Source organism: Hirundo rustica, chromosome 23, assembly GCF_015227805.2.
Source record: "Hirundo rustica isolate bHirRus1 chromosome 23, bHirRus1.pri.v3, whole genome shotgun sequence".
Taxonomy (NCBI): domain Eukaryota; kingdom Metazoa; phylum Chordata; class Aves; order Passeriformes; family Hirundinidae; genus Hirundo; species Hirundo rustica.
The window spans coordinates 4,484,152-4,501,306 of NC_053472.1; the positions used below are offsets into that span (position 1 = coordinate 4,484,152).

Here is a 17,155-nt window from a genome sequence, read left to right on the forward strand (position 1 = left end):
CCCCGAACCCAGAGGAACCCATCTCATCAATCCAGGTGTGTCACTGTTCTTTATCCCTTCCAGCACCCATCCTCCCTGCAGGGATCTCTGCTGTTCCTGGCCCATCCAGGCTCACTGCAGGGCCGAGACAATTCCATCCTCCATCGGGAGATGCTGCAGCCAGGGGAGGAGCCCGGCATTCCCGGCTGGATCACACCTGGCCCTGGGAACAGCAGCACAGCCCGTGTGCACGGGATTGCCAGAGGAGCCCCGGAGCCATCCCAGCACCACGGGAGCTGCAGAGGGAAACTGCACCCTGCTGCAGGATCCTGGATCACAGAACCACATCTGTCACTGCAGGAGGCTGGGCTGGGCTGGGACCAACACCCTGAGCAGCACCAACACGGGGTCAGGCTGTGTTCTGACTCTGACAGGGTTTTCTTTTTGTTTATTTCAGTTTTTGTACTACTGAATTTTCAATTTAATTTTCCTAGTAAAGAACTGTTATTCCTATTGCCATACCTTTGCCTGAGAGCCCCTTAATTTCAAAATTCTAATAATTCAGCAGGAGAAGGTTTACATTCCCCATTCCGAGAGAGGCTCCTGCCTTCCTCAGCAGACACCTGTCTTTCCAAACCAGGACACACCACCACACAACAGCTGGCCGGGGGCAGCAGCAGCATCTCGGGGGACAGGGGATGGACACTGACCTTCTGCAGGATGGTGTGGGACATGGAGGCGTTGGCATGGACGATGATGGTGGCTGTCTTGTCATCTCGGATCTCCTTCAGGAGCGGGGTGGGGTCCCGGCTGTCATCCAGCATCCGCACCGACAGCGTGTCCTTGGAAATGAGGAACTGCCGCAGCAGCTTCTCCAGGTTTAAAAGGCCTTTGAAGAAAAGAGAGAAAAAGAACAGATCCCTTTTAATTTGAGGCTTGGTTCTCCTGTGGAACACAGTGATCCATGGCAGGATGCATTCCTGAGGTTCTGGGTCTGTGCACTAAAAAGGAAAGGATTTAGGGCTCATTGCTTGGTCCAGCAGGGAATGAGAAATGATGGAGTTATTCCAGCTGCTCCCCAGAAAAAGAAAATGGAAAGGATTTAGGGCTCATTGCTTGGTCCAGCAGGGAAAAAGTGATGGAGCTACTCCAGCTCTTCTCCAGGAAAAGAAAGTGGCCCCAAACTCTTTACGGGAAGAGAGAAGCGCTTCAGTACCAGGTCCAAACAAGGTCTCCATTATCTCCCTGCATGTTCTGGATTGTTCTGGTTACTGTAGGATTATTCCTCCCCCTCAGCTTTTGCATTTCCAGCTCCCAAATTAAGTGCCCAGGAAGGGGCAGCGTTTTTGGAGCTCTTGGAGCACCGTGATGGGTAGCTGCTCTCTTCCAAGGGGATGAGAAGCTCTGCCGAGGGCTGGAGGTCACTGCAAAAATACAACATTAAAAAACTGTGACAAAAAATAAGGATGGGCACGTCAAGGGCTCCTTCCAACACAGCTGCCTTGAAGCCTAATAAGATGTCAAAACTCCTGCTGCAGATTTTGTTAGTCAAGAAGGCAGCTTTGATAAAGCCTCTCTGCTCCCCAGCTGCTGAGTTTCATCAAGAAATAACCTCCTGCCAAGTTTGATTGATCAGAGGGACCAGCAGACAGAATCATCAGCAAGATGCAGACAGCACAGCCACACACCCCATCCCCACAGGAAGACAACCCCAAAAGAGGGGGGAAAGCTGAGCTGGAGAAACAGAACTATCAGCAGGGTCATATCCCAGCTGGGGGAGGAGCAAATTAACCCTCAAGTCAGAGTTTTACTCTTAACCTGACTTATTTCTGACTGCACAAATCCACTCATTCCTGAGCAGGTCAGGAGGCAGGGAAGGGACAGAGCGGGATGGGATCAGGGCTGGAGCTCTGCTCTCGAGGACTCCCAGCACCTCACAAGGTAACAAAGCAGTGCAGGAAAAGGGACACTTCCAAGAGGAGGAGCCTCTCGTTCACAGGGAGAGGTTGAAAGCTGCCCGAGTTTGCTCTGAGCTCCTGACAATGCCCTTGCCTCTCACCTCTCTCTGGGTACAGGGAGGAGCGCAGCAAGGGGTTATAAAAACAGCTGTGCCAGGGCTCTCCTGGGTCACATCAGCTTCTTCCTCCTCCTTACCAGGCAGAGAATCTACTCTGCTTACAGCACACAAGGACCTCACCTGAATATTTCTTTTGTCTTCTAACCCAAGTGAACAGTAAATTTTACCTAAGCGCTCCCTTTGACCCTTGAGGATGTGGAAAGGTTTATTTTCACCTCATCCCACATCTGCAGGGGACCAGAAAGGCTGCTGCAAGTGACAGCCCTGGCACTACCAAGTTTACTCACAGCTCGTCCCAGCGAACTCTGCTGCTGTGAAACCCAGGAAAATTTTTCTGAAACTCATCAGGCACAGAGAGGAAGAAGTAGAATCAGGGTTAAAAAAAAAAAAAAAAAAAAAAAAAAAAAAAAAAAAAAAAAAAATCATTTGATCTCCACCTTCAGCTGGAGGAAATTATCATTCCCAGCACGTTAGATCCTACCTGTAGCCTCATCAAGCCTCCTGCTTGCAGCCGCTCTTGCTGTGTGCAGGGAAGTCTCTATTGTGTGCAGAGATTCCCCTTTGTTTGATGCCGAGAGGATGTGAGACTCTGGCTGCTGCTGCTGCCGCCAGACTGGCACTTCAGAGGGATGTGAACCCCAGCAAAGGCTTGCAGACTCCTCCTGGCACCTTTGAAGTACTAAAGCGGCGACAGAGAGGCTGCACCAGGCACCTGCTGCTTGAACACTCCCGTGGGGAGCTCTGAGGCAGGTTCAGGCTGGCCTGTGGCAAGTCCTGACCTTGATTATTTGATTTTCCCTTGCGCAAACATCCGGAGCTGGCAGGAGCAGCCTCTCTCCAGAGCTCTCAGCACCAGAGCTGCTTCCCGGGAAGGAGGAAAGGCAGGAGCTGGAGCTCTCCTGGAGTGCCACATCCCTGTTGAATGCTCCTGCTGGTGGAGGACCTGCAGTGCTGCTGATGGCTGCAGCCCTGGATGGCTGGGAAGAGAATGTTCCCATCACCCAGCCTTATTTTTAATCCCAACACTGTTGCTTCAAACATATCCCTGGGTGGTTGAATTAAAAAAAAAAAAAAAAACAAAAAAAAAAAAAACTAAAAAAGGATCAAGGATGTGCACAAGGCCTTGGACCTCAGTGCCCTGGTCACTGGGTGTTATTCCCTCTCCTGTCACAATCAGAGAAGCTCCTAAAAAGTCCACACACTCCTCTATTTGCCTTTTTGGCTTAAAATTTCAGTGGAATCACACAAAACCTTCCAGGGCAGTTCCCGAACCAGCTGATTCTTGAACACCGCAGAGGTTCTGAGGCAGACAATCTTATTCCAGCCACCAAACCGAGCCACACAAATCTCATTCTATTTTACATTTTACATTCCCCACGGCGTTGCACTTAGGCTGGACCAAGTTCTTTGGCTTTAAAGGGTCATTTTCTGCTTCTGCCAGGGGAAATCACAGCCAGTCCCCGGAGGAAGGATGTGGCAGGATGAGTGTGGCGGGGTAGGGCCCAGGGGTCCCATCACACAGCCTCACATTTAAACCAAGGCAGCTCCAGCTTGCCTCTCCTGGGATCTAAATAATAGCATCCCTCAAAGCAGCATTTCCTCACTGATGAGCAGGCAGCTCTCATGCTCCCCTCAAGGGCTGCCTCAAGGGAACTTTCCAAAAGCCTGAAATGCCTCCAGTTAGTTGTTTAAGGACTGTGCTTAGGAGCAGTGCAGGTTCTAAGGGAAAATCAGGGTTTGTGCTCCTACGTGAAGCTCAGTTAAGCCTTGTCTGTGCTCTGTTACAGTCAGGGCACGTCGGGCTTCGAGCCTGGCTCAGATCAGGTCCTTGCTGAGCACAAAAAGCTGGGTGGATGAAAGGCTCCTGTCCCACTGCTTCCCTGGTCTGGGAAGGACTCGGCACATCTTAAATATTGAGTTGTCCAGCAGCACCAGAGCGAAATAAATTGGGTTGCTTCAGGTAAGAGGGTTTGATCCAGCTAAATAAAAATCATATTAATCATGTTAATCCCAGCGGGAGACACCTGGCCCAGGAGTGGGGAGCAGGGCAGGGGTGCAGAGCCCTGAGCCTCCTGCACAGCAGCTGAGAAAACCTAATTATCTTTGCTTCCCTTCTTGCTCCAGGTCTAGGCGAGACAATGAAAAATCCCGGCACTGGGAGCGATGTGGGAGACCATTTGCATGATTTTAATTGCATCATTTCGAGCGAGGGCCTTTCCTGGGGTAAACGGGAGCGCTGCTCACTGAAGGTGATTTACTGACTTACCTCAGCCGAGTGCCTGCAGCCCTCAGGGCACAGAAAGCACAGAGGAAAGGCAAAGACACTCCTGGTCCTGTTCCTCATGTCCCTGCGCAGCGATCCTCCCACGCCAGCCGCTGCTGGGAATGATGCTGCCCTCCCTTCACCTGGGCCAGGCACAGAGCAGCGCTCCCAAAGCTCTCCCTGCCCAAAGCTGCCTTTCCAAAGCCCCTCCTCCAGGACGGTTTGTCCGGCAAGCTCCAGAGCCGATGGATCCGGCGCGGGGCGGCGCGAGCAGAGCTGGTGCGGCCACCCCGAACCGACTGCACGGTGACCTCAGAGAGCACAGGACACACGGAGCCTGCTCCTGCCACACCAGGAGCGCTGCAGGGAGGGAGATGGACCTGCCAAAGGTGGAGATGGACCTGCCAAAGGTGGAGATGGACCTGCCAAAGGTGGAGATGGCCCTGGAGGGATGGAGATGGATCTGCCAAAGGTGGAGATGGCCCTGGAGGGATGGAGATGGATCTGCCAAAGGTGGAGATGGCCCTGGAGGGATGGAGATGGACCTGGAGGGATGGAGATGGCCCTGGAGGGATGGAGATGGACCTGGAGGGATGGAGATGGCCCTGGAGGGATGGAGATGGACCTGGAGGGATGGAGATGGACCTGGAGGGATGGAGATGGCCCTGGAGGGATGGAGATGGACCTGGAGGGATGGAGATGGACCTGGAGGGATGGAGATGGACCTGGAGGGATGGAGATGGACCTGGAGGGATGGAGATGGACCTGGAGGGATGGAGATGGACCTGGAGGGATGGAGATGGCCCTGCCGAGGTGGAGATGGCCCTGCCGAGGTGGAGATGGCCCTGCCGAGGTGGAGATGGCCCTGCCGAGGTGGAGATGGCCCTGCCGAGGTGGAGACGCCCTGGAGGGATGGAGATGGCTCTGATGAGGTGGATGTGGTCCTGCTGAGGTGGAGACGCCCTGGAGGGATGGAGATGGCTCTGATGAGGTGGATGTGGTCCTGCTGAGGTGCAAAGCCCAGTGTCCAGATGCACACGCACCAGCAGATGTGCGGCTGCAGAGCCCAGCAGGGCGTGCACTGTGCTATTAATCAAGCTCTGCTTTTAGGCCACAAACTGCGCATGGCTTTGGGCAAGACATATCTCAAAGTGCTTTACTTGCCTAAAAATAATCTCCAGAAACAGGCCCATGCCTTTTTAATTTTTTTTTTTTTTTCCTTATTCAAAGCTCCATCTGTGGAAGCAAAACACTCTTGAGATGGTCAAACAGAAGGCAGGATAATCTCCTCCCATCCCCTTTCCTCCTCCAAAAAACACCTCCACAGGGCAGCAGGCTGGAGAAACTGCTCTGGAGTGGGAAAGGCTGCTCTGACCAGAGAACATGAGGACCTGGGACCTTCTCCAGCAGGCACCAAACCAAAAGCAGATGAAGCAGAGGGGCAGGCAAGCCCAGCCTGGTAAAGACTCACATTCAGCTTTGGCACAGATGAGGCAGGCAGTGGTGCAGTTAAAGAAATTCAGGATTCCTGCCACGGCCACGCTGATGTCGGTGTTGCTGGGGTGGAGGTTGAGGGTGGTGAACCTCTGGAGCTGCAGCTTCAGGAACTCCTCTGGAGCCACTCTGAAGTGAGGAACCTGAGCGCGAGGGGGAGGAAAGAAAATATAATTAAAGAGGAAGTGGAAATGAAAACAAGTAAATCTGCGATAAAGGGCCTGTGGTGTGAAACACACAGCGGGCAGAGAGTGGAATATCCCAATAAAACTGCAGAAGCATCACTGGAGTCAGGAGGGGAGGGTGGGATTCGTGCAGCAGCAGAGGAAAATAATTATCACAGCAAAGAAAAGCCACGGGAAGGAGCGGAGCAGGAAAAGTCTTGCTGAGCCACTCAGTGAAAGGCAACGGGGACTGTGATTACAGCACAGGAAACCTTCCCTGAGCTCAACCTAATTAGCTGGGGCACTAATTGGAGCTGGGCCCAGCCCTCGTTGGGGAAGGATGCTGTGCAGGCAGGCAGGGACACCGGGGATCATCCAGGGCCCGTGCCGTGAATCCAGCCCTGCCTGCCCTGTGGAGGTGCCCCCGGGTAATTAATTAGCAGAGACGAAGACAAGAACAAGATGACCCCTCGCTGGCGAGGCCGGGCAGAGGAGGAACAGCTGCAGCAGCCAGGAGCCTTGGGAATTTCTGATCAACAGGAGGCAGGGCTGGAACCACCAGTGCTGGGTTTGTCATTGGCCCAGCAGAGCAGCGCTGGAGCGGGACGCTGCTCCACGGGGAATTTCGGGAGCTGGGAAGCCGCAGGGCTCGCTCTGAGGTAGCTGTGCTGAGCATTCTGCAGACCAGAGTGGATGGACCGGGCAGACACTCAGATGGAGCCCAGGCACCTCGGGCTCAGCCGCATAAAGAGAGGCAATCTTGCTTTTCTTCCGCCGGGTGAATCATTTTGGAAGCAGCAGAAGCCGGAGGAAGGGAAACGCCTGCCACAGCTTTGTTAGCAGCGTGTCGGGTCCTCTCTCCACTGATGCTGGTCCTTCCGAAGCCATCAGCCCCTGTCCCCCACCTCTGTCCTCCTGGGAGAGCCTCTCAGCAGCTGGTGATGGCTGCGTTACGGGCAGCAGGAGCTGTGGGCTGGCACAGGGCGAGTTCAGCAGCGATAAGCTGCTCTCTGCCTTGATTCCAGCCCGCAGCGCTCACCCAGCAGGAACGCCGGGTTCCTGGAAGCAGAGCAGACAGGGCAGCTCCTGGCAGCATCCCGATGGCTCCAGGGAGTGATCCAGACCCAGCCTGCGGCCCAGAGAGAGATGCAGGCACGGGGGAAGGAATCCACCACCACATCAGCTCCCAGAGCGGAGCACAGCCCTGTCCAGCCCCTGCCTTCATCCCCAGAGTCCTCCTCTCCTTTCCAAGAGCTCTGCCCTGGTGAAACTCCCCTTTCTGGACAGGGAAAAAGGGTTTCTTTGGGCGTGGGAGGGGTGACCCGGGACAGGTTCATCCCCACAGAACATCAGTCCCTCCAGCTGGTGCTCCCTGTCCCTGAGCGGTGGCTGCAGGCACCGGGGGCTCTGGCTGGGCTCTGTGTCCCTTTTGGCACAGCTCCTGAAGGTTTACATGGCTTGGAGGGCAGCTGAGACAACCAAACACCTCAGCAGGACACCAGCACTCACCTCTTCTTTCCAAAGAGAAAAAAAAAACAACAAATCAGGAGTCTCAGATCAGAGACTCGGGATGAATCTGGATTTCAGAGGAGAAACACTTGCAGAGTTGCCTTTCCTGGGATGAAGCACGTGTCCAGGATATTTAGCAAGAGAAAACACTAAAAACACCCCCAGGGGACCCCTCCTGCTGCAGCCCCTGCTGAAAGATCCCTTCCATCTCTTGCACACTCCAGAAACAGCAACCAGCACTCATTTGTGAATGCAAATTATTTACAGCGCTCAGCCCCAGCCTCCTCTCCTCGAAGGCTGGGCTCCAGAGAGAGCCACTAAACGGCTGAGAGATGTTATCTGGCTTTACAGGGATGAACTATGAGGAGAGAACTCAATTTCTTCTCCCGAGCGCAGAGCCAGATCAGCGCAGGATGGTTCGAGGCTTATAAAATATTAAATCCAGCACATGGTTTGGACAAAGATAATAAAAGGGGTGGAAATGGATGGAGCAGCAGTAAACATAAAGCTTCCCGAGCATGTGCACAAAGTCCCAGCAGGAGCTTTGGGTTTGCATCCCTCAGGGCAAGCTGTGGGGTTTGTACCCTGGTGGTGGTGATGAGCGTGAGGGGATGGAGCAAAAGGGGATGCAGAGAGGGAGAGGGAGGCAGAAAGAGGGAGCAAAGGGAAAAGGAAGGCATTTCAAAAGTCTGTGCATCAGGAGGAGGGGGGAGAAACCGCGCTGTCCGCTCTGACCATCGCTCAGGAGCTTCTCCACTTACCTCCTTCTCCCCACAGATGTTGCTGATGATCGAGCTGGAGGCCGGGCTGGAGGAAGGTCCCAGGACTCCCACCACGCCTTTGGGGAGGATCTGGCACACTGTGGGCATCAGAGAGAGGGAACAGAGGTCAGAATTCATCTCAGATTCCAGCAGACAGCCGTGCTCACGGTGCCTGCTGCACCTCAGCAAGGACACGGCATCATCTCCTTCGCACCACGCCCTCTCTGCCATTTCCATCACAATAATCCCTTTACTCCCCCTGAAGCGCTGTCACCCTGCCTGTGGCACCCTCCATCTTCCTCCAGCCTTTTAAAACCCCACCTAACCCTCTCCAAAACCCCAGAATCTCCATCTCTCACCCTCTCTTGTACCACTCCTTTCTGTCCTCAGGACAGAAACATGAACCAGACTTTATGGAAGATGCCACACAGCAGTGACCTGGCTTCAAAGTATCAGACTTGTAGGAATTTCTCCCTTCATCTTTGCAGAGTTCAGTGGTAAAAACCAAGGATTTCGTTGCTGGTTTTCTTTTGTGTTGTTTGCTTCCTGGCAATAGTTAAATCTTCTGGCTCCCTGCCACCAAGGTTAGCAGAACCATAAAAAAACCACCTGGCAAACCAAAGAAACGGTTCCCAGGTTAAACTTTTTGGTCCTTTTAATTCACAGCACAGATCCAGCTGAATTTCACTCCCTGGAGCAGCTTGGCTGGTGTCACCTCCCTGCATCGCTCAGAACCCCTCCTGCAGTGCAGAAAAAACCTCTTGAACAGGTGAGAGCTCAAAAGCCTCCTGAGAGCTGGCCACAGCTCCTTCTGCAATGCCAGACCTGCCTCAGCATCCTCACCCACCCAGCTTTTTCCCCGGACGAAGCCACATGTGCTCAGCTGGACCCTCTGAAAAAAATTGGATATTGAAGGGGAGGGAGGAGGCACCAAAAGGGAGAAAAGAGGCACCAAAACTCTTCTGAGTTCTGGCCAGGGCAAGCTCACAACGTTTCTGTGTGTGAAAACCAAACCACTGCCTCCCAAAGCCGAGATCTTAAAGACAGGCACTCTTCAGTATCAAACCTGCCTCTTCCCCTGGCTCGCACCTCAGAGCAGCTCTTGTGAGGGTTGTGAAGAGCGATTGGAGCTGGCAAAATTCAAGTCTGAACATGGTTTTTTGGTAGTAAAGTGAATTTATCATCAAAACTGCTGAGCTACAGATCAGAGCAGGGGTTTTAGGGACTTTGAGTCTTTAAATCGAGGCTGGAAGTGGAAGGAAATTTCACTGTGCTTGGGGTCGGTTTAGAACAGCAAGGCTGGGGATGAGTGTGGGGTTTGGGAAGCGAGCACCTGCAGTTTCAAGTTTTCCCGGAGAAGCTGTGCCTTCCCCTGGATCCCTGGAAGTGTCCAAGGCCAAGCTGGACAGGGCTTGGAGCAGCCTGGAAGTTGTCCCTGCCCATGGCAGGAGGTGGAAGAAGATGATCTTTAAGGTTCCTGTCAATCCAAACCGTTCTGTGATTCTGTGGTCTCTGGCCTTTAGACTCCTGAAGCCTCCACAGCCTCACAACTGGAATATGAGGCCCAAATCTCATTTAATTTGTCGCTTTGGGGAATTGGTTTTGCTTCTCTTTTGAAGGAAAAACTCCTTATCCTCCCCAGTCCCCGCTGATTGCTCCGACTTCTTACAGAAAGTGCTCATGAAATGCAAACATCTCCTCTTGGGTTTTCCTTCCTTCTCAGCTCCCTCACCCTCCAACAACTCAATCTCCCGCGGAATGAGGGATATTTTTTTTTCTGCAGCATCTTCAAAGGAATCCAGGGCTCGCTTTTCCTCCGTGCTTAAAAAATTTACAGGCACTTAAAACCTCTCCAAATACAGAGCACCAGCAGTTTTGAAAGCCTTGCCCGCTGTCTCAGCAGCGCACATCAGCCCCTCTCGGCTCTGCCGTTCAGCATCCAGGAGCAGGGAGCTGCTCCGAGCCCTTCCCTTACTCACAGGTCACCAGGACAGAGTTCCTGGGGAAAATTTCCTTGTGCCGTGGTGCAGGGGAAAGTTTGGTGAGTGATTTTTTCTCCTTCTGCCTGCCAGCAGGAACAAAAAGTGGGTTAAAGTAGCCATAGCAACGGAGTTGTAACAAGTGGAGGAAGAAAAAGACCTGGCTTATCACTACCAGGGGGAAACATCCACAAAAATGAAGGAAAATGAATGGAAACAAAGTGAAGGTGCCTGAGGCAAAGGCTTTGACCACATTTGGAAAGCTCCTCTTGTTATCCGAGCACATTTCCCATTTCAGAGCGTTACCTGATGCTGTCAGGGCTCCACAGGGAGAAAAGGCTCGACCTTGCTGCTGCCATGGGCGTCCAGACAAGCGCTTGTAGGACATGGAAATGTTGGTCCTGTACCCAAAATCCATCCATGATAATCACAGGAGCTATAACTTTGGATAATTGCAGCCCCCTCGCCACTCCCATCCCTTCGTACCCCAGCGCCTGGGCACCACAAAACCTGTGGGCTGTGCAGGGCTCTTTGTGAGTGCTGCAGCTCCGAGTTTCTGTCCCAATTTGATGTTGTTCAGAGTTCAGGGTCTCAGGAATGCTGGACGTGGAAGTGGCACCACTTTAGGAACCTCTTTACCCTGGATCTCTGACCGTGCTGGGTCAGGTGTGTGCTCAGGACACGGTGATCCTCCTTTTGTACAGCAGGGCCGTGTCCAATCACTTCCATGGGTGTATTTGGGAATTAAGTCCAGGTTTGGACACACCAAGGTATTTTTTAAAGGAAGGCGGCACTGCAAACTTATTTTTGAACACGAAAAAGCACAACAAATGAGCAGCTCTTGATGATAAATGCATGCACATTGCCTCAGACATGGTCAGAGTGTCTTTCACTTCCCCAGAGCACCTGGAAAACATTTCCATGAATTCCTGTTCAAAGCAGGGCTGAAAACTCCCTCCAGAGAAAGGATCCAACCTCGGGGGCAGAATCATCTCTTTCAGAGCACGCAGATACCTGAGCAGGGTTTCAAACAGAATGCACAGAAGATTCCTGACTCTAATTCAAAACAAACCAGTGGAGAAGGTGTGGAAATACCTCAGCAGCTCCCTGATTGCAGAGAGATCTCCAGAGACAGGGACTGGCCGTGGGATTCAGAGAGAAAACACCAAGGGCACAAACAGAAGGGGTTCTAGAACGCTCCTGGAGCATCCCTTGTGCTTCCTGACTTGAATCTGTAACCAGAGAGGTCTGCAGAGGCTGGGGATGCCCTGGAAGTGTCCAAGGCCAGGTTGGACAGGGCTTGGAGCAACGTGGGACAGCGGAAAACGTCCCTGCTCACGGCAAGGAGTGGAACAAAATCATCCTTAAGGTCCCTTCCAACCCCACCAATTCCCTGATAACCAGAACAGGCTGAAATCCCCCAAAACAGCGGGACAGGCGACAACAACACATTGGCATCACTGGAAGGCCACTTTGGAATATGGGTGCAGATAAATCAAACTCTCCACTCCTCCAGCTGCTCTGCTGGCTCTCCTGACCTGCCCCGGGCTGTCTGCACTCACAACAAAGAGGAGTTTAAAAAGCTGCCGAGGCCAGAGGGGACACGGTGACAAGTAGGGAAATCTGTCCTGCCCTGGCATCAATAGGAACAAGGTGGTTTCGATAAGGACACGATTAAAGGAGTAATTTTGGAGCTGCACAAAAGGAGCTGGAACATCAAACACAAAGAGAGAACAGCCTTTCCTTGTAACAGCAAAAAAAAAAAAAAAGGAAAATAAAAAAAGGCCCTGTCCACAATTTGTCATTGAAACCTCCTTAAAAATCACACAGGAACAGCCAAAGTTTGTGTTCGTTCATATCTAAAGCTGGAGGAGAAAACCAGGTGTGATTGTGATGGATTAACTTGGATTTTACCTGCTGGAGCAGTTCAGATTTTGGGGCTCTCTCACGTTAAAACACCTGACTCAGTCAGGTATTTTAATGTAAGAGAGCCCCAAATTCTGAGGGAAATGGAGAAAAAATTGGAGAGAAACAGCTCCAGAAAAAAAAAATAATAAAATAATAATTTTAAAAAAATATATATATATATAAAATAAAACAAAATCCTGACTGCCCAAAATTCTTCTTCCTCTTCTCTATGCAATATGTGTTATAATCCCAGCCTTCCTAGATCTGTCAGCTAAAGCATGGAGCTGTGATATTTAAGAGTGAATCAAAGGGTGTGAAATGTGAGAACAGTATTAAACAGCTGTAAACAGCCTTGCAGTCACAGGTTAAAACATCTCAACAGTTTTTATTAATATTGTGTGTCATAACAAATACCAGCAACGTACTGAAGCATTTGAAAGCCATGAAAGCCTTGAAATTTAAGTTCAGGGATCTGATTTTCCTCTGCCACCAGGATAAATCACGAATAACATCAGTGACATTAATAGCGGAGCCATACAGAATCCAGATTATTCCTTTTCTAAGAAAAGCTCCCAGACATTTTTTTCTTTATGCCTCTGAAGAAAAGGCAAATAACACACTGCAAAATTCCCCCAAATCGAGGCAATTTGCTCCAATTTCTGCTCGAAAAATCCAAGTAAAAAGAACACAGAAAATCAACCCAAGGTGAAAACTGGAAATGGGAGATGCCTCTTCCTCACTTGTCCTGTTTCCAATCTCTCCCCAAACACAACTTCTGCTGAAATCAACAATTTCTTGCATAATATTTCATTGTCAGCCAATTAATATTCCTCTGCTGGAGAAGCCTTCCAAGAGAAGAATTCCTGAGCAGTGTCACAGGCTGAAAATAAGGCAGAAATCCCTCTCACGATCCCCACAGCACCTCTGGGGTCACTGCCATCAAATCTGTTTCCCAAACTAAGGTCCAAGCAAGGAATGCTGCTACAAGCAGGATATTTACGAGGAAGGAACAAAAGTGGAGCTAAAAAATGCCACTGGGTCCTTCAAAGACAAAGAAGGCTGAGGAAAATGAAGATTTTTCTCGTTTTTTAGGAGTCTCACAGGGAGATTTGGGATATATTAAGGGACAAACTGGGAATGTGCTTGGAGCGAGGCCAGAGGAGGCACAAAGATGATCAGAGGGATGGAGCAGCTCTGCTGTGAGGAAAGGCTGGGAGAGCTGGGGTTGTTCAGCCCGGAAAAGAAAAGTGGTGATCTCATTGTCCCTCCTGAAGGGAGGGAAAGGGAAAGATGGAGAGAGATTTTACAGGGATAGAATGACAGAACAAGGGGGAACTGCTTCAAACTGCCAGAGGGCAGGGATGGATGGGACAGTGGGAAAAAAAAAAATCCCTCCTTGTGAGCATGGGGAGGCCCTGGATTCTTGGAAGTGTCCAAGGCCAGGCTGGGGTAGAGCTGGATGAGCTTTAAGGTCCCTCCCAACCCCCTCCAGTCCGGGACTCTGTGATTCCAGGCAGATCCCCTCCCTTCTGCAAGGTCTGGCCAGGTAAATTGGATCTGCCCTAATGCTGTGCCAAGTTAGGGGACAGCAGTGGACAGCAGAGATGGGGAAGACCAGGAAAATCTTTAAAACTTGAGGGATCCAAAGCAGTGGGGAAGGGCTGGGTGCAAGTCCCTGAGCTGGGTTTAACCTGGGCTGCCTCAAGGCTCTATAAATAGAGCCCAGGTAGTTGCTGAGACGCTCTTTATTAACTGCACACTTCTATAAATAGCGCAAACGCTCGCTCAGGAAATGAAGGAGCGATGTGCTGATCCCACACAGCCCCACGGAGCTGCTCCGCCAGCTCACCTGGAGAGCCCCCACCACTGCTCGGGCAGAAAACCCACCAAAATTCCAGGAAAACCAGCCAGCCCCAAACCACAACCCCCTGCCACACTTTCTGGGGATGCCCTGCAGATCACGCAGTCATGGAATGCAGAATCATTAGGAAACAAGTCTAAAATCCCTCTTATTTAAAATTATTTCTCCAGATTTCTCGAGCCAACTGGCAATAAAAAATTATAGCCTTCCCTTGAACTCTAAAGGTCGGCTAAAAAACGATTCTAAAAGGAGGATTTCCTATTCCAAAGGGTTTTCCCTCTTACAGGAAAAAAAAAACTATCACAGACCTTTAGGGTTTCTTTCAAACTGTGGGACAGTGACCAACAATTTCTTTTTTATTCACCAGCACAGAAGTGGCATATTGGGCACCCAGAGGAACAACCCTAATAGAGAACAGTTTCCTTCAGGGACTTGAAGGAGACATGGGAAATCTGCTGCTCTTCTTCATCCTTATCATTTCAAACATCACTTGAAAAGCTTCACTTGACGTAAATAAATCTGCTGCCAATCTCAAGCTCCAGGAAGAGCCGGCATGTTTGCTGACACCCAGGATTCCACGGGGTTTTAAAAGCAACTTAATTGCACCCAACTTGCCCGAGAGTCTCATGTTTGCTCGCCATTAAGTGCTTGACAAAGGATCAGCATTACCCCTGTTTATTGAGAGGCAGATTAAAGGAAATTGTTTTTTTCAAGCCACTGAGTGGTGGCAAAGCTTACTGGGGGCAGGAATCCTGTCAGTCCATGCCACTGAGTGAAAACTACTCCGTGCAAGGAGCAGAGAGATGGGATTTTCCTCTCTGTTCCCTTTTGACTGCCACAAAATCCCAAGTTCAGTGTGCCAGACACGTCCTGGGAGCAGAGCTGGGCTCTCTGTGGTTGGTACTCTGTAGCACTGTGTCTGCTTAGCTTTGAATATAAAGTGCTCCAGCCAAACTACCACCTGTAGGCATTAGTTATCATCAGCAGCTCTTTCAGAATGCATCAAGGCTACAAAGACACAAACCGTTCTAAAAATAAGAAGAGGCTAAGAAACAAAAACACCAAGACAACGAGAACAGGACAGAGGAGGCCGCGAAGGCTGGGAACTGTAACCAACCAAACTCCCCAAGGGACGTGCGCCAGCCGCGCGAGCAAAGCGGCGCAACCAATCCAGAAACGCGCAAACGGCCGCCCTGGAATCCGCAATTTTAGCGTGACGTCAACAATAAAGGGCTTCTACTGCAGCCGCGCTCATCCCACCGTCCGGAAATCCCGGGCTCCCGCGGTACTCACTGGTCTCTGCCGTCTCGTACTCGCTGTCCCGCAGCAGCTCGAAGATGTCCACCTCCACCCTGGCCTTGCCCGCCCGCTCGGGCGCGCGGTTGATGCGGTTCTTGGCCAGGGTGATGGAGAGCCTCTCCCCTCTGCTGCACTCCATGGGGTCATCCAGGATGGCAGCTGCGGGGGGAAGAAGGCGTTGGCACTGGTTAGGTTTGAGATCTCCCCGTCCCCGCTCTCCCCGATCCCTGCAGGAGCTCTGTTTGCGCTCCCGTCACCGCCGGAGCCGGCGCTTCCCCCTTCCCACTCGTGGCCTTTCCCGCTGTCTTCTCCCGCTCCCCAGGTCCCGCCAGACGGGTGGGTGGTGAAATCTCTGCAGCAGCCTCTGTTTTACCTGCTGGGACGGCACGGCACAGCCACCCACGCTGCCAGGCTGCCGCCGCCGCACAGGCTGGCTGCTCCCGGAGAGGCGCACCCAGCTGCCCAAGCCAAAAACACCCAGCTCCGTGGCCTCGCGTGTTACCCTGGTTTTTCGGAGTTTCTTTATCAGCCTTTTGATTTTCAGAAATGGAGTCAGATCTTTTAGTTACTGTACAATATTAGAGCGGTTTTCTACCTTTCCCACGGATGTAATATAAACAAATCCTTTGTTTATTTTTTTACTTTTTATACGTTTGTGGGTCTAGCAGGAGATTGGCTTTTTGGGGTTTCCACCCCTCAGCCTCAGTGGCCAGACCAACTGTCAGTTACAATTGTTTTCAGGTTAGAAATATGCAAACAAAGGACAGAGAATGAAAAACAAAGGATTTGTTTATATTACTTCTGTGGGAAAGGTAAAAAACTGCTCTAATATTGTACAGTATCTAAAAGATCTGACTCCATCTATGAAAATCAAAAGGCTAATAAAGAAACTCAGAAAAACCAGGGTAACACTCACATCCTAACAAAGACACACCACCATCCCCAAAAGCCTGAATGATTCTTCTGTGGAAGAATTGATGGGGAGATGAGAGCTGGAGTATTTCAGGAAGCAGGTGGGCAGCCGTGGGTGGAGACAGACAAATATTTTTCAAACAGAACGCTCTTGACTCTTGAACTCGGCTCCTGGGGCTGCCCACTCAGATCTGCATGAGGCAGAGGGTGGTGGGGAGGGGTATTATTTTTATTTTCTGGAGGGAAGACAAAAAAGATTCAGGAATGGAGCACTCAGGCCAGAATTTCCTGAGGAGCTGGCACCCCAGGGGGTTTAACCTTGCTAACAGGAGGTCTCCCCCCAGAACGCAGCTTTGCCATTTTATCTGGGGAGGAGCAGCACCGCTGTTTGCTGCATGCACTAAAAAAAGCACCAATTCTTATCTTCCCTCCCCAAAAAAATCACTCTGCAGGGAGCGGTGCCATCCAGGAGGTGCTGGATCAGGTGTAGGGGAGCAGAGCAGGGATTAGTGGGGCTCTGCTGCTTCATGGCAGGGAATGTGGGAACTCCCTGGAGCAGCCAGGGTGCCCTGCTGGAGCTTTGGAACCTGTCCTTGTGCTGCAACAGGTTTGGATTTGGGGCTTTTTTGGTAGGGAGAAGTATAAATGAGCTGGGGACTGAAATAAAGCTCATCAGGGAGATCCCCTGAGTGCTAAGAGCGAGGCACAAAGGACACAGACTTGGAAGCAGAGCTGGCTGGGAGCAGGGTTAGGGCAGCACAGGGATGCTGAGCTGGAGGTGGGACTCAGGGATCCACAGAGGGATCGGGGCTGTGCCTGGAAGGTTCTCATTGCTCCCATCACCCTCCTCTGCCACCACAGAGCCTCCAGCACAGCCAGAGCCCCCTGTCTGGGGCCCAGGCTCCTTCTCCTTTGGTTTTCCTGGTCCATAGGCTTTGACCCAGCCCCA

The 17,155-nt window shown here is 51.4% G+C and overlaps 1 protein-coding gene across 1 annotated transcript in view; it reads right to left on the reverse strand.

The window, feature by feature from the left end:
* The window catches only part of GRIK4 (glutamate ionotropic receptor kainate type subunit 4), a 176,709-nt gene that overhangs the window by 54,178 nt on the left and 105,376 nt on the right, over nt 1-17,155 (reverse strand). The window contains exons 3-6 of the mRNA XM_040085041.1: nt 15,289-15,453; nt 8,248-8,345; nt 5,791-5,956; nt 690-868 (exon numbers count right to left, since the gene is read on the reverse strand). Coding sequence (XP_039940975.1) covers nt 690-868; nt 5,791-5,956; nt 8,248-8,345; nt 15,289-15,453 — 608 coding nt within the window. The remainder of the gene's footprint in view (nt 1-689; nt 869-5,790; nt 5,957-8,247; nt 8,346-15,288; nt 15,454-17,155) is intronic.